General features: G+C 33.0%; 1 protein-coding gene across 2 annotated transcripts; it reads right to left on the bottom strand.

The window, feature by feature from the left end:
• Window positions 1-3: 3 nt before the first annotated feature.
• LOC133180893 (protein RFT1 homolog) lies at window positions 4-27,783 on the bottom strand. Of its 2 annotated transcripts, none has more exons than XM_061315337.1 (14): window positions 27,459-27,783; window positions 26,271-26,356; window positions 23,121-23,237; window positions 20,256-20,445; window positions 18,499-18,600; window positions 14,079-14,210; window positions 13,693-13,771; window positions 13,480-13,530; window positions 12,106-12,221; window positions 5,826-5,970; window positions 4,248-4,353; window positions 3,311-3,439; window positions 1,249-1,369; window positions 4-352 (listed from the first exon to the last, which is right to left on the bottom strand). In XM_061315337.1, the coding sequence occupies exons 1-14, from the start codon at window positions 27,519-27,521 to the stop codon at window positions 185-187; spliced, it is 1,605 nt and encodes a 534-aa protein (XP_061171321.1). In that variant the 5' UTR covers window positions 27,522-27,783; the 3' UTR covers window positions 4-184. The 2 variants fall into 2 exon arrangements, with proteins under 2 accessions (XP_061171321.1, XP_061171320.1); XM_061315336.1 differs by lacking the exon at window positions 12,106-12,221 and adding an exon at window positions 7,775-7,905 and having other exon boundaries at window positions 27,459-27,780.
• Between the last annotated feature and the right edge of the window lie 49 nt (window positions 27,784-27,832).

The raw sequence follows: 27,832 nt of genomic DNA, 5'->3' as shown, positions 1-27,832 counted from the left end.
ACCTATTCTTTGACATTTTCTTTATTATAATATACATGTATTATGTTTTCATACATAAGACACATATCTTTGTTGATTGTTGATTGACAATCCCCATTCATATAAAATAAATAAAAAGAAATATCCTGGGGAAGTCGATATATTTGTCTGTATTTTTCAAGAATGTAGCAGGCTGTACAGTACATTAGAAGTTAGTCTTTCCAATTTTGCGTCCCCAGAGTTGAGTTGTCACAAATTGCACTAGTTCTCTCTCCCTGATAGCTATAGTAATCATTACACCCAATAAACAGAGTCCTCCAAGGACAATATGAAGGAGTCGGTACAGGTTGCCGTAGCCACAACAAAAGTAGCTCTGAAAGAAAGAAAAGTAATGTCTTACAGAACATTCACGGACAAAATTATAGATCTAGCAACAATGTTATTATGATTGTTGCTATAACAAAATTTCTGCATCAGCATCAATCCATACTAAATAACATCAAGAGTCACTAAATATTCTGAAAATATACTTTTTTAACCAAAGTGGTTTATTTTTTAATGTTATCTAAAGACATATTTCTCTTGCAAATGGGGGAAGAACTTTCCAACTAAGCATGTTTTGAAGTTGGATTGATAGTAACTGGTTCAATTTTGCAACACTATCTAGCAATAACAATATGTCCCTGACTTTGTTTGGGTTGACAAATTATGATATACTTTATTAATGTTGAATAAAGAAATTTCTGATATACAGTTAAACTTTGGTATCTCCAACATGGATATCTTGAATACCAAGGACATGGGAAAGTGAGTTGGATGTCCAAACCACTTTTTCTATACATAAGTATATTTTTTCTTGGCCCCGCTGAGTGAGATAACAAGGTTTGACTGTATTACTTACCTCTGCCCCACTGAGTGAGATAATGAGGTTTGACTGTATTACTTACCTCTGCCCCACTGAGTGAGATAACGAAGTTTGACTGTATTACTTACCTCTGCCCCACTGAGTGAGATAACGAAGTTTGACTGTATTACTTACCTCTGCCCCACTGAGTGAGATAACCAGGTTTGACTGTATTACTTACCTCTGCCCCACTGAGTGAGATAACCAGGTTTGACTGTATTACTTACCTCTGCCCCACTGAGTGAGATAACCAGGTTTGACTGTATTACTTACCTCTGCCCCACTGAGTGAGATAATGAGGTTTGACTGTATTACTTACCTCTGCCCCACTGAGAGAGATAATGAGGTTTAACAGTATTACTCACCTCTGACAATGCTGTTGTACAATATGCAGCAGCCAGTGATCCTATGACTGGATATGAGGGGATAAAACCCTTCAGAGGTTTAAAGCCACTGTCCTTGTAGTAGTTATGAATGAAATAAATGCTGGAAAAGAAATGTTAACTTTACTCAATATCATATTTTGAAATGTGAAAGGAGTTACATGTGATAAAGATCTGAAGTGATCTGGTGATTGGATAATTCTAGCTGGTAAATTAATCATCACTGTCCTTGTAGTAGTTATGAATGAAATAAATGCTGGAAAAGAAATGTTAACTTTACTCAATATCATATTTTGAAATGTGAAAGGAGTTACAAAAGTGATCTGGTGATCGGATAATTCTAGCTGGTAAATTAATCACATTAGTAGTGTGGATTATAATTAATAAATAAATGTTTTAAATTAAATGTAAATAAATTAAACAACCTTAATAGTTAAACTTATAAAAAGTTGGATCCACCCCTTTATATCCATAGCCCTACCTGTAAACTTGTACATGTATATAGATAATTAGTTACCCTATGGCAGGTCAAAGGTTTTGGTGTTTTATTGGTTTTCATTGGTAGTTTGTTCATGAAGTTGAATCTCATTGGTTTTATTCTTATGGTCATTGGTTTTTACTGCCAAAATGTTCATTCTTTGTCTTGTTGAGTTTTGGCAAAGACCGTATTTTATGGACTCTCTCATGACCTTGACATGGAGACTTATTTTTTCCATTTTCTGAGCCCATATACATATATTTATGATCAGATGTAAGCATCACACATTCATGTGGTATAGCCTTTTCCAACAGAATGGTGAGGAACTATTTGTTTTAATTAGTAATATTTTTTATGCTCTATAAAGGAGAAAAATATGTAATGTCTATATATTAGGGATGTCAAAATATTTATTTTCTTTAGTCAAATATTCGATTGCATTATTCGAACGATAGTCGAATATATTCGACTTTTTTGGAAAAAAAAATTTTATTTCAAACTTCATTGGTACATGACATATTTAACCCAAAAAGCCCTTTTCTCAAATTAAAATGTAACAACAAATGTTACACATAGATGTTCACATGCACCTAAAATGTAGATAGCGCGTTTAAATTAACTAAATATAGATCGCTAATTTCTCCATAATGTATGGTTTCCCCGTCAATCATGTCCATAAATCAGTCTGTAAAGACTGTTTTTTAGTAAGCATAAAAAATGACAGCACTATATATTTTTTAAAGCTTATTAAAATAATGGGGGGGGGGGGGAACACACAATATCCACACGCCAGGTGTCTGATAATGTTAAACAATTGAATATACTTTTTGTCCCGGCTATCAAAATGTCTTAAAATTTGTAAAAGAATATTAATTTTATAAATAATTATCGTAGTGTCCAAACATACGGGGCTATAATGGGTATATGGTATGAGATCAAGTCCAATTAATAATTTAACAAACAAAGCCCAGTATAGAGAGATAATTTTATTACAAAAACAACACTTTAATTGACAAATAATTCTCACGGAAGTGAAGCATTTCTAATTACTGTACTTTCTACATGTAAAGTCAACAGTTTTTAATGAGGAAAATTATCTTATCGACTGTGTCTGAGAAAGACGGTTTTCAATTTTAAGATGAGAATTCCATCTCTTCATCATTTTTTTATTGAATTTATTTATTCGAATGCCGTTTCATTATTCGATCGTCGGTCCATTCGACTGATAGTCGAATAGTCGACTTTTCGTTGACATACCTACTATATATAAGTTGTAAGAGTTACCTCCCTTAATTGAGAGTAAATGTACATATATGCATCTTATTTATAATATATCATTATTGATATGTTACCTATGAAAGCAATATGTATAAATGATGCATTAATAGGATTGATTTGATGTGATATAATATTGTTGTTTTATTATATTTTAGGGCTATGTTAATATCTTTACATACTGCTCACTGTGTCAATAAAATTAGACCTGAACCCTGACAGAGGCGTGGTTACTTATTTATACACAACCCCCTATTACACTTTATATCCTTTTCAAGTCTTTATTTATACCTTTGCATTATCCGACATGCCATGTTGATGCAGTTTGCCAGAACAAATCCCACACTTCCTACCAGGCGTGTCAGGAACAGAGAGGACACCAGCAGAATAACCGAGAACAGTAACATCTTGTGATTATAACTGTAAAATACCATCACCATGTATTACACAAAAGACAGAGTCATGCACTATTAATAAGTGCATTTATATTACCTGTATCATATAAATAACCAACAATTTTGTAAGTATTAAAATTATTAATTACAAAATACCAGGCACACCAAAAAAGCAAAATTAGAGTGACATCAGTCTCACTGTCAAAATGTAAAAGGTAAAAACAACATACAGGGATTAATCTCATAAATCCAGTAAACAAAATGAATGTTGAACAGATCAAAAACATAGACACCTGGAAACACCAAAAGTGGGATCAGGTGCCTAAGAGGAGTAAGCATCCCCTGTTGACAAGTCACACCAGCGAGGAGCCCCATGTAAGGATCAGGTTGACAAGGTACTCCATAATCAAATTTTGTATAAAAGCAGTGACCTAACAAATTTTATGAAACATGTCAGACAAAATACAACCCAATGAAAGGCTGTATTTAATAACAAGGTCAATTCAACAACAGTAGGAATTTGCAAAAAGACTTTAAATGAGGTTGTTGAAATCCTTGAAACAACTTATTTGTCAGTAGCTTGCGTTAGTTTAAAAATTGTACTCGGAGCATGCACTTGCATACCAAATCAGCTGGAAAACATAAACACTGTATGTAGGTGAAGCTGGAATATTACTATATAAATAAGGGAAGCTGATGATGGAAGAGCTGAAGTCATTTTTCAATGTTTGATTAAAAATAGCATAAATGATGATATTACAAAACTTTAACGTTACAAGATTTTTTATAAAGAAATCTTATCCACTCAAACATATTAAAAGAATTTACTAAACCTGTCAATCTCCTTCTTACTCATAACTGCAAAATAGAAGCATTCTGTTATACCATTTACTGCTAGCACCAAAACATAGAGGCAGTACCATCTTAATAACAGGGGACCTGCAAAATAAAACCACTAGTTGCTTAAAACTGCTAGCATCAAAACATAAAAATACATGTAGTATCACCTCTGACAATATCAGGTGACTAGAAAAATTATATAGTATTCTATTTTACCATTTACAGCTAGCACAAAGACATAGAGAGAGTGTCAACTCATTATCAGGGAACCCATCGTCCGATACTCATGGGTGATATCGTCTTTTACTTATCACTAATAAGTAAAAGACAAGATCACCAGTGGCTATCCGACAATGATAAGTAAAAGATGAGATCACCCGTGGGTATCCGACGATGCAGGGAACCTGGAAAATTTTTAATTCTGACAACTTAATACTTGGGAAACAAACATCTAGATTAAAAAAGCTCAACTGTACATACAATAAATTGTGTATTTTATAAAATTTGACTTCCAGTTTCCATCGTACTCCAGGGTTCATCATTTTGAAATAAACAAGATGTGTTTGTGAAACACTGATGCCCCCGTATGGCAGCTTATGGCGAAGGTTAAAATTTCTCAAATGCAAGTCAAAATCCAGGCCAAAAATAAAAAATGTTTAATTTGAAAGCCCTAGCTGCAACTGTTCAAAAGTTATGGCGAAGGTTAAAGTTTTTTAAAAGTAAGTAAAACATAAAGGTCAAGGTCAAAGTTGTTGGTATCCAAAGGAAGGTCTTGTCACAAGGATTACATATGTAAAGTATGAAAGCCCTAGCACCAACCATTCAAAAATTATGGCCAAGGTTAAAGTTTTTCAAAAATAGGTCAAACTCCTATGTCAAGGTCAAAAGGGTCAAAATGGTTGGTATCCAAAGAAAGGTCTTGTCACAAGGATTACATATGTGAAGTATGAAAGCCCTGGCTCTAACTGTCCAAAAGTTACGGCCAAAGTTAAAGTTTTTCAAAAGTAGGACAAACTCCAAGGTCAAGGTCAAAGGGTCAAAGAAGTTGATATACAGAGGAAGGTCTTGTCACTAGGAATACACATGTGAAGTTTGAAACCCCAAGCTCCAACTGTTCAGAAGTTATGGTGAAGGTTAAAGTCTCATAAAATTTTGCAAAAGTGGGTCAAACTCCAAGGTTAAAAGGTCAAATATGATGGTACCCAAAGAAAGGTCTTGTCAAAAAGAATACACATGTGAAATATGAAAGTCATAGCTCCAACCAATCAAAAGTTATGGGCAAGGTTAAAGTTGACAACAGACAGACAGACAAACAGACAAACAGATAAACTGACAAACAGACAGACAGGACAAAAACAATATACTCCCGGATCTTTCGATCCCGGGGCATAAAAAAAATTGAACCAGCATGACTTTGGCATGCTTGCATTTCAATATGATTTAATGAAGCCCTGCTATAGACAGACCCTTTCTAGACAGGTGCTCTACTAAATAAGCCTTCTAGTCAAGTATATATATAAATGATAGCCCCACATTTCTTTAACCATGTTTTGTGTCTACAGAAAACTTACCAGACCCTGCAGAGAGCAATGAGCCTCCATACAGATCTAAGGCCAAGAAAGCATAAGACTGGCCAAATACTAGGATGATGGAGCCAATGAGAGTCACTGTCTTCAGCAGGTGCTCTAGGACACTGGTCACTAAATCAACGGAGTCCTGAAACAGGAATTTACATGTATTTTACTTCGCTGTTGTTGAGTTCTTCAGTATATATAAAACACGCATATTAAAAAACATATCTGAATATGCACGTATTTCAATGATGAAAATCTGTAGCAGGTTTTTTTTAACATTGCATGTGTAAAATTTGGCATTTTGCTTGCTCATATGTCTGCTAACAGTCAAGGTCTGCGGACCTTGATTTCCTTGACATATTGCAAACCAGTAGCTTAATTCTGTACCAATTAACAGAGGAGTGATTAAGGTACCATAGGTATGAAAAGATAAACAAGAAACAATATAACTTAGTATCAAAATAAGTCACGTCATGAATTACCATGGTTATTGGTGATCAGAATCAAAAACCAGAGTAAGTAATTCTCAGATGAGTTTTCATGTTTAACAATGGACTGATGAAAGTTTTATAGTTCTTGTTTTCAGTACTTATATAGACAAAAACAAATTTAGCAATTAAAATTTTAGTGGGCTACTACGTACCAAACCACTAAATTAAGCCAAAGTTATCACCCCACTAAAAAATCCCACTATACGGTGTCTACATGTAACACGAATTGTGTAAAATTAAGTAAATTTTATTAAAATATTAGATTCAATTGCATTTGATTGATTTTTATGTTGATATTCCTTTTTAGTCAAAGGTTATAATTAGTCTAGAATATTAAAGCAATATAAGCTGCAACTTTGATGTCAGAAATTTTTGTAGCAATATTGTAATTAAAGTTACATAATGAGTCAAAATCATGTGTTTCTTTTAAGAGAATTGTATCATTAACAAAAGATTTATGTGAAGTATGAATAAACAGGAGTTTTGACTACTCAATTGCACTGTAAAGCAAGAACTGCAAAATGTTACGAATGCCAGAAAAGCAAAGGTTGTATCTATCGCTTCGTTGTTATCGTCAATGTCAACAATGTCAAGGTCACGCGACTTTTATTCTTCGCATGAATCTTGTAAACAACATTGAATTGGGGCAAGCAAAAGTGAGAAATAAGTTCTGATCATCTTTATTGCAGATTGTATCAAAGTCCTCTGTCATCCGACATTTATATCTATGGAATTGACATCATGGTAAATTCTTCAACTTTTCTGCGCATGCGTACAATAAAGAGGAAGAAGTGAAGCAATATTTTTGTGTTGGGGCAAACAAAAATTATTTTTAACTTTAATTTATTTTTCTCCATAAAAGTAGATTTTTAGGTTCAGAAACTTGTAATTTTCTGAAAGCAAATAACTTCAAGAATTGAACAAAATTTGCCTGTGTCATGCAAAAATTCTACTATTGTCAATTTTCCCCTTTTTGTCTCTTTAACTATTTCAATGACAGAAAAAAGAACATTTATAAACTTCTATTGTTAATATTTTTGATGGAAAAACTACAATGTTTAATGTTAAGCTTTCAAATTGATTGAAGCAAAAAAATACATTATTGTTGTCCTGTACAATATTGATTTCTTATATATTTATACATTCCCTTGTACAGAAATTATTCTTTTGAATCAAATTGATACTTTAGTTTAGTCTAATTGATCATAAAGGTTTAATTTACTGACAGATTTATCATAACAGCATATTTTTACAGCAAAATAAAATTTTCAAAAATGCAGCTCATATTGATTTAACTATAGTATGTATATCTGCATGCTTCTACACTAAGAGTAAGGCTAATATATAGGATTGTTACATACATGTACTTCAATAAAATCTTGCACAATACATGTATTACATACGAAGACATGAGACATGAACTTTGACCTAATGTTGTACAATGTCAGAACCTACTTTGCTTTGTTGTCGAAGGCTTTGGCCACGGGAAAATGAACAGGAAAAAAAGAGACGACTGCTCTCTTCTATTGGAAGAAAAATAAATCGTGGAGCCATGGAACCCAAATTGTTAATGATGTCATACACTCCTGCAAGCAAAGGTATGAGTAGTCAACATGCAATCTCTACATTAAACTAGTATTTAGTAGGAGCAACTGCTGAGAGTCAATGATGCCTTCTTTTGCTTAGTTGAAAAGGTTCTGTTTATAAATAGAATATTCTTTGACACCAGCAATTATTTGCTGGAATGCACGCAAGGATATTTTCACCGCTCTCAAGGTAACTATATATTTATGGTCACTAAGACCAGTTCTACATGTTTGTAATTGACTAAATATGATTTTGAAAATGCCAATTTTCCTGCAGTTTAATGTGTGGTTATGTACTTATAAAAGAGGATTATTACATACAGGGTAATCTCATATTCTAGACATTTTACACAGCATTTCACAATAAATACAGAACTAAGATATTACTGAGATGCTTATATCCATCTCTGACAGGGTCCCACTTTTAGTAAAGGAAAGCAAATTGGGACAAAAGGGACTTTTAAAGAACTGCATTTGGAGATTGAAGGCCATTCAGAACTCAGTTTTTATCTCAATTGGTGTCAAGGAGAAAAAATTGCTACTTGAATTTTTTTTTTTTTTGGTCTTTACTTTTATTTTTATTTATTTATTTATCTATTAATTTATTTATTATTTATTTATTTAAAAAAATAAAAAATAAAAAAAAAATAAAAAAAAAAAACTGGGGTAAAAGGGAAAAAGTTTTTGAAAAATGAATTTTAAACATCATTTTATTGAGTTAATGACCATTAAGATTATGTAAGTGGAAAAATTATCATAAATCTAAATAAACTTTAGAAAAGAAATGGTAGGATCTACCTAATATATAATAAACAAGAGGCCCAAGGGCCTTAACGGTCACCTGAGTATAATACAACAATTTAGAGGATCAATAGAGTATAAAATGAACTGAAAGGTGAAGCTTTGTTGCCCAAAAGCAAGAAAAATAGGGTGATCAGGATCAACAAAATAATTAGTCTAGTATTCATTAACAGTTCATAAATTAGATTCTAATCTGTTCCCCATTTATCACTATCATCATACAGTATATTAGCAAACTGTCAGTGCTTCTGTACTATTTTAATTCCTTGTTGAAATCTCTTACATTGGCTTCTCTTGGTCTTTGATGAACATTTAAAAAGACAAGTTATTTTTGTCTCGTTTTTATTTATCTATTACTTACAAGTACACCTGATCATTAAAACTATGAAAGTACTTTTTGTATTATACAATAAAAATTCTTGCATAATTCTCTTATTCTATTAACCTTTCAAGTACATTATTTACAGTGATTAATTATCAAAAGTAAATGGCAAAGGGGAATAACTCCTCTCAGTAGAATACAAATTAATAGAGCCCTGGCCAGGACCAGAACACTTGACCAAATGGTCCAGATGTTCAAAAATCTGGTAAAAATACTCTTCCTTATTAAAACTTTTACTCTTTATGCCTCTGATATGCCCAGGTGCAGAGAAGATTTTTAAAGAAATGATGCATTTTTATTACAGATTCACTATATTATCAATAGAGCCCCCCCCCCCCTCCCCAGTGAGAAACACCAGATCCTCTCACCCTGGGACCAGAAGTTTGCTCATCATAAGTAATCACTTTGTTTATCTGCTTAACACTAAGAGTAGACAGGATTATTTAATAGAATTAATGCATTTTCACTATATTATCAAGAGCCCCACCCTTACACCAGCACATCTGACCCAGGGGTCATGCAATTCACTACTCTGGAAGAAGCACTCTTGCTCATCATAACTATACACTTAGCTTCTTTGCTTTTTAACCAGGAGCAGAAAAGAATATTTTCAGAGAAATTTTGCTTTTTCACTATATAATCAATAGAGCCCCCCCCCCCCCCCTCTTTTCACCAGAACCCTTGACCCTGGGGCCATGAAATTCACAATTTTGGAAGAAGCATCCTTGTATCATAACAATGTACTTAATTTGTTTAAATAATACCCAGGGGCAGAGAAGAAGATTTTCAAAGAAATAATTCACCTTCACTATAAGATCTATATAAGCCCCACCCAACACCAGAACCCCTGATCCTTGGGCCATGAATTTCACAATTTTGGAAGAGCCATCCTTGCTTACCATAACTATGTATTTAATTTGTTTAAATAATACCCAGGAGTAGAGAAGAAGATTTTCAAAGAAATAATGCACTTTCACTATATGATCTATATAGCCCCACCCTAGCACCAGAACCCTTGACCCTGGGGCTATGAATTTCACAATTTTGGTAGAGTCACCCTTGCTTATCATAACTATGTATTTAATTTATTTAAATAATACCCAGGAGTAGAGAAGAAGATTTTCAAAGAAATAATGCACTTTCACTATATGATCTATATAGCCCCACCCTAGCACCAGAACCCCTGACCCTGGGGCTATGAATTTCACAATTTTGGTAGAGGGCTCAATGCTTATTACAATCATGCCAACAGTTTGACTGCTTGATGTCCAGGAGTAAAGAAGAAGATTTTTAAAGATAGCACTAATTTTGATGGTTTTAGCCCCACCCCTCAGGCCCCAGGGGGGCAGGGACCATGAAATTCACAATTTTTGTACCCCTTCACCCATTGATGTTATATGCCAAAATTGGTTGAAATTGGTTCAGTGGTTCAAGAGAAGAAGCTGAAAATGTTCAAAAGTTTATGACCGACGGACGACGCACAACGACGGACGAAAACAGATAGCAATAGGTCACCTGAGTGACTCAGGTGACCTAATAAAATGAAATCAATTAATGTTTTATCAAATATACATTTACATTACCTATGATTTTTTTTCGAAGACACAATATGGGTGAATTGTGGGGGCTAAATTTGACAAAGGAGAGAGAATTTAAAATATACCCCCTACAAGGATTGTTTATACAACAATATTGACCTCTCATATGGTTCAAATAATGCATACCCTTTACCAAAGGGCACTCTTTGGGTGAAGTACAATGTACATGTAGGAGCCACACTGGTCCAAGATCAGGAAATGTATACACTCAACAAGAATTTTATATGAAGGTCTACGTTGATCCTGAATTCTGACCTTTTTACATAGAGGTCTGCTTTAACCTTAACCTTGACTTAGAAATTTGGTTCAAAGTCACAGCACACATTTTACCCACACACACACTTTGGTTGAAGTATGATCCAGATTTGACACATAGGAAAGAAAATGTGCTAACAGCAAAGTTTATTACACAGAAGTCTGCTTGACCTTAACTTTTGACTGAGAAACTTATTTGAAGGTCATTGCAGAATTGAGCATTCTATGTTTGAAGCATGATGCATATAGAAGAAAGAACTTTTAACCCTGGCATGGGTACTCTTTGAGAGAAGTATGAGCCAGATCGTGCCTAAGGGAAAAAATTAAAAAATAATATTAAGTTATCATAGAACAAATAGTTTATGGAAGATAAAAATGTTAGAAAAATTTGTCCACAGGCACCTACATCCCCATTTTTTTTCAGAATGTCCCCTTCTCTTCAAACCACTGTCGTAAATTGAATGTCAAGTTTTAGAAAAGTAATAATGGTGCTCACGGTTCTAAAAAATAACAAAAGAATCTCGTGCAATATAAGAATATATTTGCTAAAACAACACAACAAAATTTGGGACATACAGTGGCACATATATATTATAAATATTATATCAATATATGGATATCTATAGTACTTCATTTATACATGTAAGCAATGTTTCTCAAATCTCCACATATACTTTATTTATTGGAGTAAATTAAGTCATCAGCAACAACTTTAACCTCAACATTTTATACAGAATCTTAAGAAAAGATCCAATTGTTTGCCATAGGCAGCAAAATTATTAAAGTTTGAATAAACTCTAAGCAATGGTTCAAGAGTTAAGGCCTGGACATAATTTTGCTACAGATGAGCAGCTAGACAGAAGGATGGCTTAGACAGACAGACAAACAAACATACCAGTATGTCATTTCCTCTTGGGGGGGGGGGGGGAAATATATCAGTTATTTGTATATTTTCAGATCTTTCATTAATTGCACTTCATTGCTCTAGACAGACAGACAGTCTCAACTTGGTCCAATTCTTACTCCAATTATCCCATGCTCTGCCCTTTAAAATAACTGTCATATTTTAAAATATCTGATTTTATGCACAATCCTTATGCACAATCATTCTTCAAGATTTCCAAACACAACATACAACAAAGCATAGCAGGCTGATGAACCTACAGGTGGTTGTAAGTGTAGGGGGAAGCCTCGCAGGAGGGCTGGGTAGAAGAAATACTGGAGGGAATCGTCAAGTTCCCTAAACACCACACCAGTGTTATCTATGATATCATAATAACCTGCAAGGTTACACAACAATACAGGTATAAACATACAGGTATCAACACTTTATATACTGGTAAATGTGTGCATCGTCTAATAATTTATTTAATATACAATCTACTACATATTATGATGAATATGTACTTAATATATAATTTTGTTTATTCTATCCACTTACCTAAATAACTTTAAAGTACAATTTGAAGTTCATAAAAAAAAAGCCCCCAAGAAATGGAACATTATAAGTGTTGTAGTTTGGGCTATATAGACCTTAGATATTGTCCTGGGTAGCTCAGTAGTTAGCACACCTGCAATGTGATACAGGGGTCCCAGGTTATATTCCTTTTCAGCTAGTCCTTTCCTATTACACGTACTACTACATAAGCATTATTTATAAATTTACTACAAGACTTTGACCTTGACATCCTCTTTCGTCCTTTTTGTCTGCATATGTAGAAGGATTTAAAGTATGCATGGTCATATGCATTTCCAACCCTAATCTTGAAAATTGATCTTCCTGCCTCTGTAGGACTTTTGGGAAAAATAGATTCATCATTTGACCTTTGATCTCTGACCCTGATATTATTAAGTAAAACATCACTGACATCTTTGTATAAAGTAGCTAGTGTCTGGGAGGTCATGAAATTTCTGGGCATCATTAAATATGCAATAATAATGTGTGATTTTTTATTTGCTTTATCCAGGATTCCCAAACCAACTTACCAGTATATACCATTTCAACCAAGAAGGTGAAAAAAGAAAATAAAAATCATACATAGAGGGAAGTTCTATTTCCTAGAATCTCAGACGATTTCAAATAATGTATACAACAAATTAAAGTGCAGAAACTGAAAAGTTTAATGCATTGCCAAGTTATCTGGGCAAAGTAGATCCTTAAGCAGTAATGGGAGAATTAACATTTTAAAAAAATCAGAAATCTTGAAAACTAGCTACAGGTCATTGACAGTGTCAGAAGTAGTTCCAACTGGAAAAATTGAATAAAGCCTAACATATTGAAATTCAACAACTCATATCCAACACAAGTGACATACGAGATAAACACACACACACACACACACGCTAACACACAATGAACATATTGGTTACTTTAACTTGCAACTTTGCTACATGGAGATGGTAACATTTTGAAATGTATTACTTCACATTTTAATTTCTAGGAAATCACCTTTTTTAATGAACAGAGCCTATAAGACAGACACAGATAAGTCTAAATTCATGGCTTAGATATCTGAAATCTTATGAACACTCCATTACCTTGGTCTCCAAAGCTTAGGACCCCAAACACAGTCATAATGTACTTTTCACCTACAATACATCCAAAAAAAAAATTAATTAATATCGTACAAATGAAGACACTTAAACTTAGTGATGTCGTCAAATTAATTTTATGTATCAGTGGTTGGTATGGTTTCCTTTGATTTGTTATGTTTATTTTCATATGACCTTTCACCACAATGATTTAGATACCTTCCGTCAGTAGCTGTTTGAAGATGGACTGCTTAAAGAAACTTCTTGTTAATGAAACTAACCGCCAATCAACAAAAGACTGAAACAGGAGAAAGCTCTATAAAATTATGCAGTTCTTGAAAAATTCAACTTTAAAATTATAATTTAAAAACTTTTTTCCCCCAAAATGTGATATAGTTTGTAATTTTGCATATTTGACTACAGACTGCTCAACTGTATTTGATTTAAGGTCAAAGGACACTTTTCTCATCAATATATAATTTTTCCCAAGAATCTGTGATTGAAGTATTGCTACTTTAATCTATATTCCTAATTGAAATTGCTTATATTGCTGCTATAATAATTTTTTTTTCTGAATATATTGTTTACCTGTGGTCATTACTCACTTTATTGGGCAAAATTTTAGGGAAGAAGTCCCTAACGGACTGGAACACAAAGGATTCTCCAGTGTCCTCAGTCTTAATCATCAGGTAAAATATAACGTAATATATGGCTGAATAGGTAATGGCACACACCACCTAAAATGGACATTTAGTATCAAAAAATTTCAATAAAATATACTTATTAATCCTATATTATTACACTAAAACTCGGTTATTGCGAAGTCCTTGGGATGTGTGAATTTAGTTTGCTATATCCGTAATTTGTTGTATTCCTATAATGAATTCGTTAAAAGTATATATATTGCAAATTTGTAATACTGTATACAGGGAAATATTCGCCCCTGTTTTATTTTCGACTCTTTTGCTCTCGTTGCAATTGGGTGAATTTAAAACGGGACAAATTCAAAGAAAGCAGCATGAACTCTTAAACATAGCTGTGTCCAGGGGAAATTCAAAATGGGGCAAAATGGTTTGCAAGTGTAAAAGGGCGAAAATAACCCTGTAACAGTATACTTGTTTTCCTTCAAGTCTGACTAATGAGTATATTCTCCAAAGTATTGAATATAAAAATTAACTACTTTTACTAAAGTTTTTTGATGAATTGAATTTCAAATTTAAATACTTAAATGAAAAATAATGTCTGTTCAATATTTTAGATTACTAGACATTTTGAAAATTCCTTATAAAAGATTAAATACATGTATGGTTATTTTTAACCTCTATGGAACACAAAATCAGTTTGCTATATCTGTAATCAGAGTTTTGTCATAACCGTAAAATTTTACACGGAATTGTTAAACATTTTGCTGGGGATTCCAAAAACTTCGCTATATCCGTAAATTCGCTATGTCTGTGTTTTCACTAAACAAGGTTTACTGTATATGCATTAGAGTTCAATCTTCAATAATTTTAAACATACATAAGGTAATCAGGTTTTGTGTGGAAAATTAAGGAAAACATTTATGATCTAACTTTGACACTTAGTTTGCCTGGTTAATTCTTTCAAGGTCATAGGGGCTTTGCAGCCTCTATATATAACTATCTTGAATAATACACTTAAGCCTACCCTTATATACAGACAACTATAACTAGCATAAAGATTATCTCCTCAATGAATGTATAAATTAAGGCAATGTCTCTTGTCAAATGAATGTTCTGCTAGTTTGCATATCTAGATGCAATAACAAAGTAAGTTTGGCCTTGGTAGGATTTACAGTTTCTTGAGAATGTTCCAAAAACTGTTTTAGTCATCTTGAAAATATTGGTCAGATCATCCAGATAAGCCAGTACTTTTTATGGAATGGACATGCTTCAAAAAGCAGTCAGATCCAGCATCTGAAGAAATTCTGGTGGTATGTATCCATGCAACTTTGGTCCAGGTAGGGCTTATAATAGTTACTTGGGAATGGACCTGCTACAAAATGTAAGTCAGATCCAGCATCTAAAGCAACCCTGGTAATGCAACCATGCAATCCATGCAACTTTGGTCACCATAGGGCTAATAGTTACTCGGGAAGGGACGTACTACAAAAACTTGAACTCGGTCATTCAACTAGAAAATATGCGTCATATCCAGCATCTAAAGCTTGTGGTAATGTTCATACCTCTTTGCATCATCTATGCAAATTTGTTCCAGTTAATGCTTATTAAGTTACTTGGAAATGGACATACCTCAAAAACTTTAACCTGGTCACTCATCTGAAAAATGTAGGTCAGATCCAGCTACTGAAGCATGTCTAGTATTATGCATCCCGAGATGCATCATCATACAAGATCGGTCACTAAAGGACTTATTAGTTATTTGGGAATGGACCTGCTCTTAAAACCTTAATTTTGTCACTCATCCAGAAAACGTAGGTCAGATCCAACATCCAAAGCAAGCCTTGTAATGTGTATCCTAGATGCATTACAATGCAAGTTTGGTCCAGAAAGAGCTTATAATTACTTGGGGAATGTACTTGCCTTAAAACTTTCATCTAGTCACTCATTTGCAAAATGTATTTCAAATCCAGCATCCAAAGCATGTCTAGTACTATGCATCCCTGGATTCATCATCCATACAGGTTTGGTCACAAAAGGACTTATACATGTAGTTACTTGGGAATGGGCCTGCTCCTAAAATATTAATTCTGGTTACTTATCCAGAGTGTAGGTCAGATCCAGCATCCAAAGAAAGTCTGGTAATGTGTATCCTAGATGCTCATCTGGAGGTTTAGGTGTGCTAAAAATTTTGGTAATGGTACCAAATCCAAGTTGGCAACCTTAGTTATCACATCTTATTCTGTACATTAACTACCTTTTTTGCAATTTGTCATTCAAACTAGGGATGTCAACGAATATTCGAGTACTCGACTATCATTCGATCATATCGATTATCGACTAAAATTTCTTTAGTCGGTTATTCGTAAAAAATGTGTTACCTAAAAGTAATTTTAAATTCAAGGTAATAAACTTGGATTCGCCCATTTCATTTATATACATATCAATATTCTCGTAAGTAAAACTCAGGGTATGGTTTAACTGTTCAAATGAAATTATCTGTATGTCGGTTTATGTTCGGCAAATATGCCTCCAAAATCTACGGTTTTGTCATACTTTAAAAGATGTCAGGATGGAAAAACAGTTAAAAGTACGTTATCAAGTTTATATGAAACTGAACTTGTATTCTGCAGTGGAAAATCAAATATGATGTATCATATGCCGAATCCGTCAAACATACATTAAGTAAACACATTCTTCAAGTGAAACTTTTCTTAAGTAAGTTCTCCGAAAAAATGCCAAAAAAAAAAAAGCAGAGTCAGAGAGAAAAATATTGTTATCACAAACATGATTATCAAGGATTGTCTACCTCTTGTTGTTGTAAATGGAGAGGACGTTCAAGAATTATTTGATCTGACGTAATGCAACAATTCATAAAGAGTAATTAAAAAGTTGTTACAGAATTGTAAATTGGGGGATAGTTATGAGCGTAATTAAATGGTGTTTCTTTCTGATATTAATATCATGCAGTCATTTTAATATTGTATTGATTATTTGCACAAAATCTCATAATTAAAATTTATCGCAACTCTCTCTCTCTCTCTGTTTTTATAAGAGGTATGCTTTAATTGTTTACTTGTCAAAGGTCACTGACACGACAGGTAGAAATGGCTTCAATTAACGGGTACATGTACTATCATTATGAAAAGAAAGGACAAATGCGAGCGTTTGATATCCTGCATTTAGATAAAATGTACAGTAAATATTACATTAATTTTGAATCAAATGCATTGGATAAATGTAGATGTACAGTATTTATTGTACTACATAAATGTTTATGATTCAGAAATTCGCTGTAAAATGGTGATAGCGTATGTTAAATATTGTACAACTAGTCTATAAAAGACAAATAGTGAAAATGACATGAAAAATTAAATTAATTTAATTAATTAAATTTCAACGAATATTTGACTATCGTTCGACTAAAGCCCCCGAATATTCGACTAAGCTGTCCGAATAAAATTGACATCCCTAATTCAAACATATACCAATGATTTTCTTTGACATCAAAGTTGGCTTGTCTTTCAAGACACCTACAAAACTTCCATGATTTCTCTGTCATCATGGAATTGTGCATGATGGTTATTCATACACAAAGAAAAGTTAATTAAATTAATATACAAGTGTGAAAAAATGAATGCTTGCAGCTGCTGGTGCACTTGAGGAACTCAATATTTTTAGAATCTGATGATTGATTTGTGTTACATAATATTACACTCATTTAATTGTAAGGGAGGATGCCTGGCTTCTGAGAACTGATAACAACCTGATAGAGTGAGACTTATTTTTTTTGTATCCTCTAGAACATGTTTTACAAAGTGTAACTTAATCACTTAGAGCTGAAAACATGTTTTGATTTCTCTAGTATTTCACCCCATTCACTGAGCACGTGTTTTTATTGGAGCATTCGCAACTTTACATAAGTAATAAAAAAAAAAAAATACTTCAAATTTCTTTAAACATTAAGTTTGATAATATAATTTAATGCACTGTAGTTTGTATTCATTTTAGTCACCTAAGATTTATAACCCACCAAATTGATTTCTCTTGCTGAAGCAAAACTGAAATTAACAGAAAACTGAAATTCACATGTTGTTGTTGTTGTTGTTTTTTTTTTTTTGTTTTTTGTTTTTATCATTATACCCCCATTCTTAAGTGCTGAGAACATGAATGGAAGCTCCTGTACAGCTGATAAAATTACAGAATTTATTTATCTCACAGGTGGTTGAAAATCCCATCATAAATACGATATATTTAACCTTTAAATATCAAATGCAATCAGAAAATTACTTAATTATAAAGCTGGTTGCTATTACAGTGATTTTCTTTATACCGTTTTTGCCCCCTCCCCCTATCCCCCTCGGTTATAGTATGTTTCACTTACCTGAGCTATAGAGAAGTTGATAAGACCCCAATGTGGAAAATAAATGACTAGGAATGCAGCAATAATACATCTCACTAACTCGGACAGGGCCACAGAGATCACCTGTAAAAAAACCAGGATTTCTTATAAAGACAATCTAAGTGTTACTGCTGGGTTATAAGCTTTCAATTAAAGTATCATAATAATATTATAATTAATTTACAAGTATTTCATTCCCTATGAACTAGTTGTGATACATTCTTTAAACCATTTAGGATACATAACACAAACAAAAATTTGATGCATGGATAGTAAATATTTTTTGACTGCTTTTGAATAGAAATGTCATAAATAATAAAGCCCTAAAATACAAAGAAATCGTAAGTTTTCTTTGGTGCTTAAATTTGCGACTTTTTGTCGTTTTCTATGTTATTCTATGCAAAATTTTCTGCAAATCTTTAACATTGTGACAAAATATTACAAAATTCTCCCACTTTACCTAGCAAACATTATTCAGGTTAAGTATTTGAATATAAATCTATGAGAAATATTGCAGATTTCTGAAAAAAAAAGATTGTTTGTGTTATTTATCCTTAAATACTTTATTTTCCGTGAGAGTTTGTTACTGATAGTCCTGATACTTGAGCCAATTCATGGAAGGCTTTCAATTTTAAAAAAGACATGACCTCATATCCTCTTTATTTATGTAGTTAATATTATCTGCATATTAATCTTTGGGATGGAGCTAAGAATAATTTAATAGCATTTACGTAAAACATAAAAAATGCTTATCTGTTCATTGATACTGAAATCTTTTTTTTTTTACACCATAAAAATAAATAATCTAGGATATTATCAAAGAGAAAATAGATACTTGACCTAAAGAATTAAGGAGGTATTGAAAAAAATAGCTATAGAAAGTCGTTTTGAGGATCCTATGACCTATATTTTGTATCTTTAATACAGCTTGATTTAACATTCTCTGCCAGCAATTTTAATAACCTCTGTCAAGTTTGTACAATTCTATCATAATGCAACATATTATTACTATGATAACGAATAATTTAAATACAACCTCAAGATTCCCATTAAGTGTTTGAAAAATCACATATAGTTTAGTCACAGTTGGAAAACAAGAGGCCTATGGGCCACAATACTCACCTGTTTTATATATCTCATCAGCATTCAAATCTGACTCTTAGCTAAGACCCACAAATCTATGTTACTTTATAATCTACACAACACAAGAATACTTGTATATGCAAAAATTCTTATCAATATAGAGTTGTCAAAATTGACAATCTTTGTTTTAATTGACTTTGTTTTCTTTTTCACATTAGATGTGAGGTTATAATTTTTGTAACTAAAAGAATAACCTTTTATTAAAAAAATAAATAATAAAAATGCCATTATTTGCAACAAGTTTATTTGCAAATTGTCAGTAGTGAAGTTCATTTGCGCCTGTTAATTTCACAACTGTGAAAACATTCTACACAAATTAAATAATTGATTCATAGCTACAGTAATATTCGCAACTCGCAAGTGAAAGAATGTATATACGGATACTTCTCACACCCCAATTAAATATGGTTTACAGTATTGAATGAGATATGAAACTATTTTATAATCACTTCATCACTCCTCCTTACAATGCATTTTTAAAATTCATAAAATTAACAGAAAATCTCTGACCCATCAGCATGCTCAATGTACATGTTTTATAGACCTCACTGCAAATTAAGGGATACTGGAAGTTTCATTAAATTTTGTTTAAATACCCTGAGTCTGTTGAATAGATGACACTGTCCTATTATAAAGTGTGGCCTGGCCAGAGTAGTGATGATGGTTGTCAAACAAAAACACACTACACCAGTACCATAGTAGGGAATGCTTTCTGAATCTGGGCTCTCCAAGACAAACATCCAAACACATCCAAAAACAAGGCACACCAAAATACTCATGGGAAAGCTGAAAAGAGATGCGTTATTTGATCTGTGTTTAGCTAGAAATACATTGTATGATAAATATGGCAATAGGCACCTGGAATTCAATAACTTTCACTGGTTCTAGCAAGTGTCTCATTCTCTGCTTGAAAAATAAAAGACCTATTTTAGGTCACCTGAGTCACCCATAGTCTCTGTTCCCCTGGGGCCTGGGAATGGGACTAAATGCCTCAAAATTAATGCAATCTTCAAAATTCTTCCTCTTTACTCCTGGATATCAAGCAGTTAAACTGTGGGCATGATTATAATAGACATTGAGCATTTTACCGAAATTGTAAAATTCATATCCTCTAGGTCACTGGTTCTGGTGCTAGGGCAGGGCTGTATTGATCATATAGTGAAAATGCATTAATTCTTTGAAAATCTCCTCTGTTCTTGGGCATTTAGGAGGTAAACATGGGGTTTTAAATTGTAAATGAGCAAAGAAGTTTTCACCAGATTTGTAAAATTTTTCATCACTGGGTCAGGGATTCTGGTGCTGCACAGGGATTTACTGATCATGGCTTTGCTGTTCTTGAGAATAAGATTTTTAAAGATTTTTTTCTATATTTTTCTATGTAAAACTTTGATGCCAAATTGTGGCCCAACCCTTCCCCTGGGGGGTCATCATTTCAACAAACTTGAATATACACTACCTGAGGATGACTCCATATCAATGTGACTAATCATGGCTTTGCTGTTCTTGAGAAGATGTTAAAAGATTTTTTCCTATATATTCCTATGTAAAAATTTGATCACCCATTGTGGCCCCACCTTTCCCCCAGTGGTGATGATTTATACAAACTTGATTCTACACTACCTGAGGATACTTTCATATCAGTATGACAATTAATGATGGTTTGCTTTTCTTGAGAAGAAGATTTTTCCTATTTATTCTTGTGTAAAACTTTGATCCCCCCATTGTAGCACCACTTAACCCAAGGGGGGTCATGACTTGAAAAAAATTCAATCTACACTACGTAATGAAGGTTTTACATAAGTTTTAACTTTTTTGGCCCAGTCGTTGTTGAAAAGAAGATTTTTAAAGATTCCAACAAATTTTCACTAATTCTTAATTATCTCCCCTTGAAAGAGGATGTGGCCTTTCATTTGAACAAATTTGAATCCCCTTCACCAAGGACTGTTTTGTGGCAAGTTTGATCAAATTTAGCCCAGTGGCTCTGGAGAAGTCAAAAATGTGAAAAGTTGACAGACGGCTACACAGACGGACTACAGACAAAGTGTGATAAGAAAAACTCACTTGAGCTTTCAGCTCAGGTGAGCTAAAAAGTCTTTTTGAATTATAGTTCTTTTTAGTTAACCAGGTTTTCCATAGGAAAAGTCTGGTTATTCAAATGGTGAAAATGGCAGGTGAGCAGCTGCCAAAAGGGTTCATTTGTCCAGATAATTCCTCCTACAGTTTTCAAGATAGAAACTTTTTATTTTATATATCAATTGTACATATCATAGAGATGTGCATAGTGCTTGGATTTCGATTTTTTATAATTTATGAGAAAAATACCAAATACCAGCTGTTGACGTTATCATTTTTTTTTTTTTTTTTTTTTTTTTTGCAAAATATTGCATATAGGGTACATCATTTGTCCAGATAACTCCTCCTACAGTTTTCAAGATAGGAACTTTTTATTTTACAGATCAATTGTACATATACCAGAGTTGTGCATAGTACTTGGATTTCGATTTTTGATAATTTATGAGAAAAATACCAGCTGTTGAACTTAATCATTTTAATGCAAGATATGTTCATAGGGTACATTGATATTGTTGGGTTGTTATCTCCAACAGTTTTCAGAATAGAAACTTCCATCTATCAGTTTATTTTATGCTAGTTATTGCATACCGGTAATTATCAAAATTTTGTTCTATGGATCCTGGACAGGGTTATATTATACTCAGATGACTGTTAAGGCCCTTGGGCCTCTTGTTTAATATGGTATGTGGTTTGGTGTTTGATCACAAGACATTTTAAAAATATGTTTTAGCAACTCCTTATAACAGAAAATAAAACAGAGAGGTCTTATATGACATTTAAGAAAAGGAGGTCTGGGATGTTATAACAGGGTACAAGGGACCTTGGGCTCTGAGGTGGCATAAGATGATAAAGGATGTCTGGTAAAATAAAGATGAAAGAGGACATCGAATAAAAGTGAGGTCAAGGTCAAAGAAATGTTGATGCAGTTGAAAAGCTAACATCAGTATGTATCAGCATATGAAATTTGATTACACATTCTTGAATGGTTTCTTTAAAATGGTCAGGGTAAAAAAATGTTGATGCAGTTGAATAGCTCTCATCAATATCTATCAGCATATGAAGTTCGATAAAAATATCTTGAATAGTTTCTTTGAAACTGAGATTTGAACTGAGCTAAAAGCAAAGCGCGACGGAAGGACAGACAGAAAGAAAGAAGGATGGAAGGACATGACAAACTCTATATGCCCCAGCCATATTCATGGCGGGGTATAAAAAGGTATCCATGTTGGAGATGACAGGAATGAGGTCTGAGGTGGGAACAAAGATGAATACAAAACAGAGATATATCAGATAAATTGTACTTGAATCAGAGGGAGTTGCTTTCTGCCAAAGGTGCTGGAAATAATACACAGCCAAATGTAATAAATTTACAGTATATATTTACTCACGTTAGCCACATCTGGTTGACAACCTGTCGCCAGTCTTTATCTTCTATTTTGCTGAGACAGGCTTGGTCAAACGACTCGGTTGCTAGGAAGAGTGTAGTGGTATATAGCAGTGTCAGTCTGTAATAAACAACCATAACAATGAAGAAAAGTATAGGAAGAGTGTAGTGGTATATAGCAGTGTCAGTCTGTAATAAACAACCATCCAAATTATAACAACAAGGAGTTACGAAACAAAGAAGAACAGTATAGGTTTTCATCTTCTTATTATGAATTGAATTAGGATAAATTAATTTTCATATATTTAATATTAACAGTAAATAGTAAAAAGCTGTAAATCTAGTCATAAAAACTGCACACACACCCCTCCCTTTTCTTTTTTTTTTTTATTTGAAAATGCAAAGGAAGTTATAATTTTTCATATTTCATTTTCCATAGTCATGTAGATTAATATATATGAAACACAGATCTGTTATATAATCAAACTAAATGATTGCTCTAGTTATTTTTACTGTTGAATTCATAATATATTTACAAAAATTCATTGAAGAAGTCGCTGTTAATCACTTTATCTTGTTTAAAAGTGAAATGAACCTGACCTGTAGCTAAGATGTCTAATTACTGGTTGTTTACCATAAACTAGACAGCTACAGCATCTCTCTGCTTTTTCCTGTAGGTCAAAATCTTGATATAAGACAGACGCACATCTGTCATTCTCAAAAGATACACAAACTGAAGGCCAGAATAGATTGTATAAATAATTATTTTTATGAACATATACCGTGTACATGGCCCTAAAATGCAATGATGGGAGATAACTAGCATCATAAAATTTTAAATTAAATGCAATATGGTGCAAATACTTAATGATTTTTTTTTTAACTGGGTGGTTTTGCCAGAGAGAAATACAATGTAGCTTCAGATATACAATGTATTATCAAATTCAAAGAAAAATGTCTAAATTTAAAATGTTTTGTTGAATGTTATAATTTTAAAACAATGCATATTCTATTTATGCATATACAGTCAAACCTTATTATCTCGAACTCAATGAGACAAAAAAATTCTTCGAGATATCCGAGGATTCGAGATATCCACGGTAAAATTGTTAAGAAATAAGCACATATCCATAGTATTCGAGATATCAGTGTTTGAGATACCGAAGTTCAACTGTATATTCCTTATATAGTCACAGGCTGTGACATATAGTATTTAATTGCATCAACACTGGTAACATATATATTGTTTAAGTATAATGGTCCTAGGCTATACAGCTTTACACTGAGTATAACACTGTACAGTAAGATATAACCAGGGCATGAAAATTCTAACAGACCAATAGATAGATTGACCGACAGGAAAGCCCATACCATTATACAATCTGTCAAAAGACAAGCCGGCAGGGGTATAAAAAAAATAGTAGCAATTGAAAAAATCATGCTTGAATGCAGCTTAGTTCCCTTAAATCAAAACCATGAAATCAAGTATGAGCACTCTAGACAAAAAAACTAATGTAGTAATAGCTCCCAGGGATACAAAGAGTTTGATAGGAAAAAATACACTGTTCAGTTGAACTTTGGTATCTTGAACACTGATATCTCAAATACCATGGATATGTCAAAGTGATTTGGAAGTCCCTAGCCCTTTGTCATTAAGTACTTTACCCTGGATATCTCGAATCCTTGGATATCTCAAAGTTTTTTTCTTGGTCCCATTGAGTTCGAAATAAAGAGGTTTGACTGTATATGGAAATAAGATTTGACTGTTTCTCATAAGTTTACTGATTTGACTCAGTTGCTCAAATACGCTATTAGTCAAAATTTGCTTAATTCACAAAAAAACATATAATGTAATGTTTATATTTATGAACATATAATGAAAGTTTTATAATAAATACAAATTCACACAGAAACTAAACAGTGTAATTCAATTACTGATAACAGCTGCTGTCTGTTAGTTCCAACTGGAATTTCAAACTTAACTAGGGTTCCTCTAGTAATGGTGAATGAAGAGGGAAGACCCCTGCACTGAATCCCTCATCCCTGCAACATTTGGGGATTTTTTTTCCCCTAATTCAAGCTTTTTTCTCAAATTTGACATGAGATAATTTTATCTGTCTCTGATCAAATTATTCCAACACTCATTGCTGTTTAAAAACTGATGAAAAGTAAGCTACACTTAAAATCTTATCATGATCAGACTCATGTAATATTAGGTTTACAAGTAAATAAGATTACTTCATAAAAAAAATCATCAGATTTTTATCAGGTTGCAGTTTGAAAAGAAAAGCAAAGCTTTAAATTATAAGTTTAACATAAGAGTGTGTATTGCAAAATTACTCTACTTTTATTGAAAGCATGCTGCATCTGTACAAGAAATGAAGGAAAACTAATGAAGTTTAAAAACATACAAGTTTCAAGTTTGCAGCTTTTTTAAAGGAACATAATGTCTCTCATCACAGAAACATCTGATCCCATTGTCTATTCCTTTGTTCTATTCAAACTCTATCTCAACAATTTATCATTTAGAAATTTAAATATCAATTTGGAACTCTAAAATTTCTTGTCTGGATGTAATTTCCTATAATTCTAAGTTTTCTGGTAAAAGTTGTCTGCATAGATAATTTACTAGCACATTTTTTTCACATGATATTATCTCACAAATAAAGAGTTCAGGATTTTTCAATCCTAGCTCTTAATATCTGCATCTTTAAAATTTTTTTCTATAACAGTGTTCAAGAGACAAAATTCTATGAAATATGAATCTAATGACAGACAATGATTTATTACTTTATCACTACGCCTATGGGTCATCTTTGGCAAAATTTATAATTTAATAATATAGACAATCCGTCAACATTTTGATCAATGGCACCTCAGCGATTTGAAGCCAGCCTCTGACTTGTGTTGATTGCATGAAGACATCAAGTCTGGGAGGTCAAAATACCACAACAGATCATCGATGTGTGGTCAGTGTATATCACAGTGCTGAACTTAGGCTCCTCTGATTAGGTTTTCTCAGCATGATTTAGAAACGGAATTCTTTTTGTTTCTGTGTGATAATGATTTGATACATATGTTCCTCTCTCTCTCTCTCTCTCTCTCTCTCTCTCTCTCAGCACTTATTTTCAGTGTGTGTGTGTTATCTATTTACCTGACATTGACCACTCCTAGCATTTCCTTAGAGATGTATCTAAGAACCACTCCATTTAGTACAAAAGTCATAATCCTAATGCATAACTGAAATGAAAAAAGAAAATCAAATACAAGTACTGATCATTGTTAAGGTTCATAAACCCTCTGCTCACTCATATAAAATGTTGCTTTAACTCTTATGATTTTCCAAAAGAAATGTACTTTATGAGAAAAATACAAACAATCGTATCATGGCTTGCGGGGCAAATATGGACAATAAAGAAATTCAACTTGACAAATTTATAAAGGAATAATAGACATTTATGTCATTAAGAGTTATCTCTCTTATCAGAGTATCAATGAACCTTAAGGTAAGAGCAAAAAAATAAAACAAGTACAACCCTGCAATTGTGTCTTTTTTCTGAAGTTAGTTAGGTTCTTGATAGCTGCAGATCTATAGCTCTCTTGGAAAAAAAATTTGGACAGACTTACCAGTCTGAGAGTCAGCTAAACATACATCATTGAAAAAACTTCAGTTTCAGCAACATTTTTTTTGTCGCAAACTTTGGATATTATATCTTGCATTATATATACAGTGAAACTTGTCTAATCCGGATGTTGTATAATCCATAATCTTGTCTAATACGATGTAAATTTTAAGTCCTTTTCAGTAAATGCCTTTGTATACAATGTTGTCTAATCTGGAATGTTGTCTAATCCGGCAAACTTTTTCGGAACCAGTGTCCAGATTAGACAAGTTTTACTGTACATGCATTTCTCCACCTTAATCAAGTACATGTATCCCATGGGATGGTATCCAATAGTAAAACAGATTTTTTTTCTCCATATTTCAAAGAGAATTACAGTTCTGAAACTAGGTTTTTGACAACTTGTTTATATTTTAACTGGGGGGTATGCAAAAGGTAATAAATCTAAGTATACTTTGAAATACATGTACTGTGGTATCATCATGACCATGCAATTACTGATACTGGTAAATTCACTGGGTCAGCCACATAAAACTTTGTACCAGTACAATTTTAATTTCACATGAAAATTTACCCCCACCAGTTATCAAAGTGATTCTACCACAAAGACCATATGTATTCAAAATAGAGATATAATATATAACCCCCCCCCCCCCCCAAAAAAAAAAATAAAACTCAGAAGAAAGACTAAATCATAACATCTCAAGTGTAATTCTCACCTGAAGAGCCATGTTATAAGTTGCAGCTCTTGCTGCTCCAGCTAAAAGATCTCGTCCTTCCATGCTCTCACTTACAAATGTTACAAAAATTCAGATACAAAAGAAAACCTGAAAAATCTATTATATCGATTACATTTTATGTTTCACAATTCCACAGTCGAGTGACAGCACACAAACTTGCATTCCAATCAGTCCAGATAATTTTGCTGCATGCTGCATGGTCCCAAAGTTTATCACAGCTCACCACCAATCCTTGAATGTTGATCTAGAGGACGTATTATCCAAGTGTTATTGCTAATACGGCACTACCGTGAAAAATTCATTCAACACTATCAACCTACAATTAACTTATTACTCGTCATGATTTATAGTCT

The sequence above is a fragment of the Saccostrea echinata genome, unplaced genomic scaffold (genome assembly GCF_033153115.1).
Source record: "Saccostrea echinata isolate AGI-Se365-2 ecotype Australia unplaced genomic scaffold, CSIRO_AGI_Sech_v1 ptg000008l, whole genome shotgun sequence".
NCBI lineage: Eukaryota > Metazoa > Mollusca > Bivalvia > Ostreida > Ostreidae > Saccostrea > Saccostrea echinata.
Note: the sequence above shows the minus strand (reverse complement) of the source record. Positions and strands in the feature narration are given on the sequence as shown.

Coding starts and splice junctions, on each gene's coding strand:
- LOC133180893 (XM_061315336.1), bottom strand. CDS start 27,521: ATGGAAGGACGAGATCTTTTAGCTGGAGCAGCAAGAGCTGCAACTTAT. Junction 26,357..27,458: donor CTTATAACATGGCTCTTCAG/GTGAGAATTACA, acceptor TTTTCATTTCAG/TTATGCATTAGGATTATGAC. Junction 20,446..23,120: donor GTCAACCAGATGTGGCTAAC/GTGAGTAAATAT, acceptor ATCTCTTTTCAG/CTTTCCCATGAGTATTTTGG.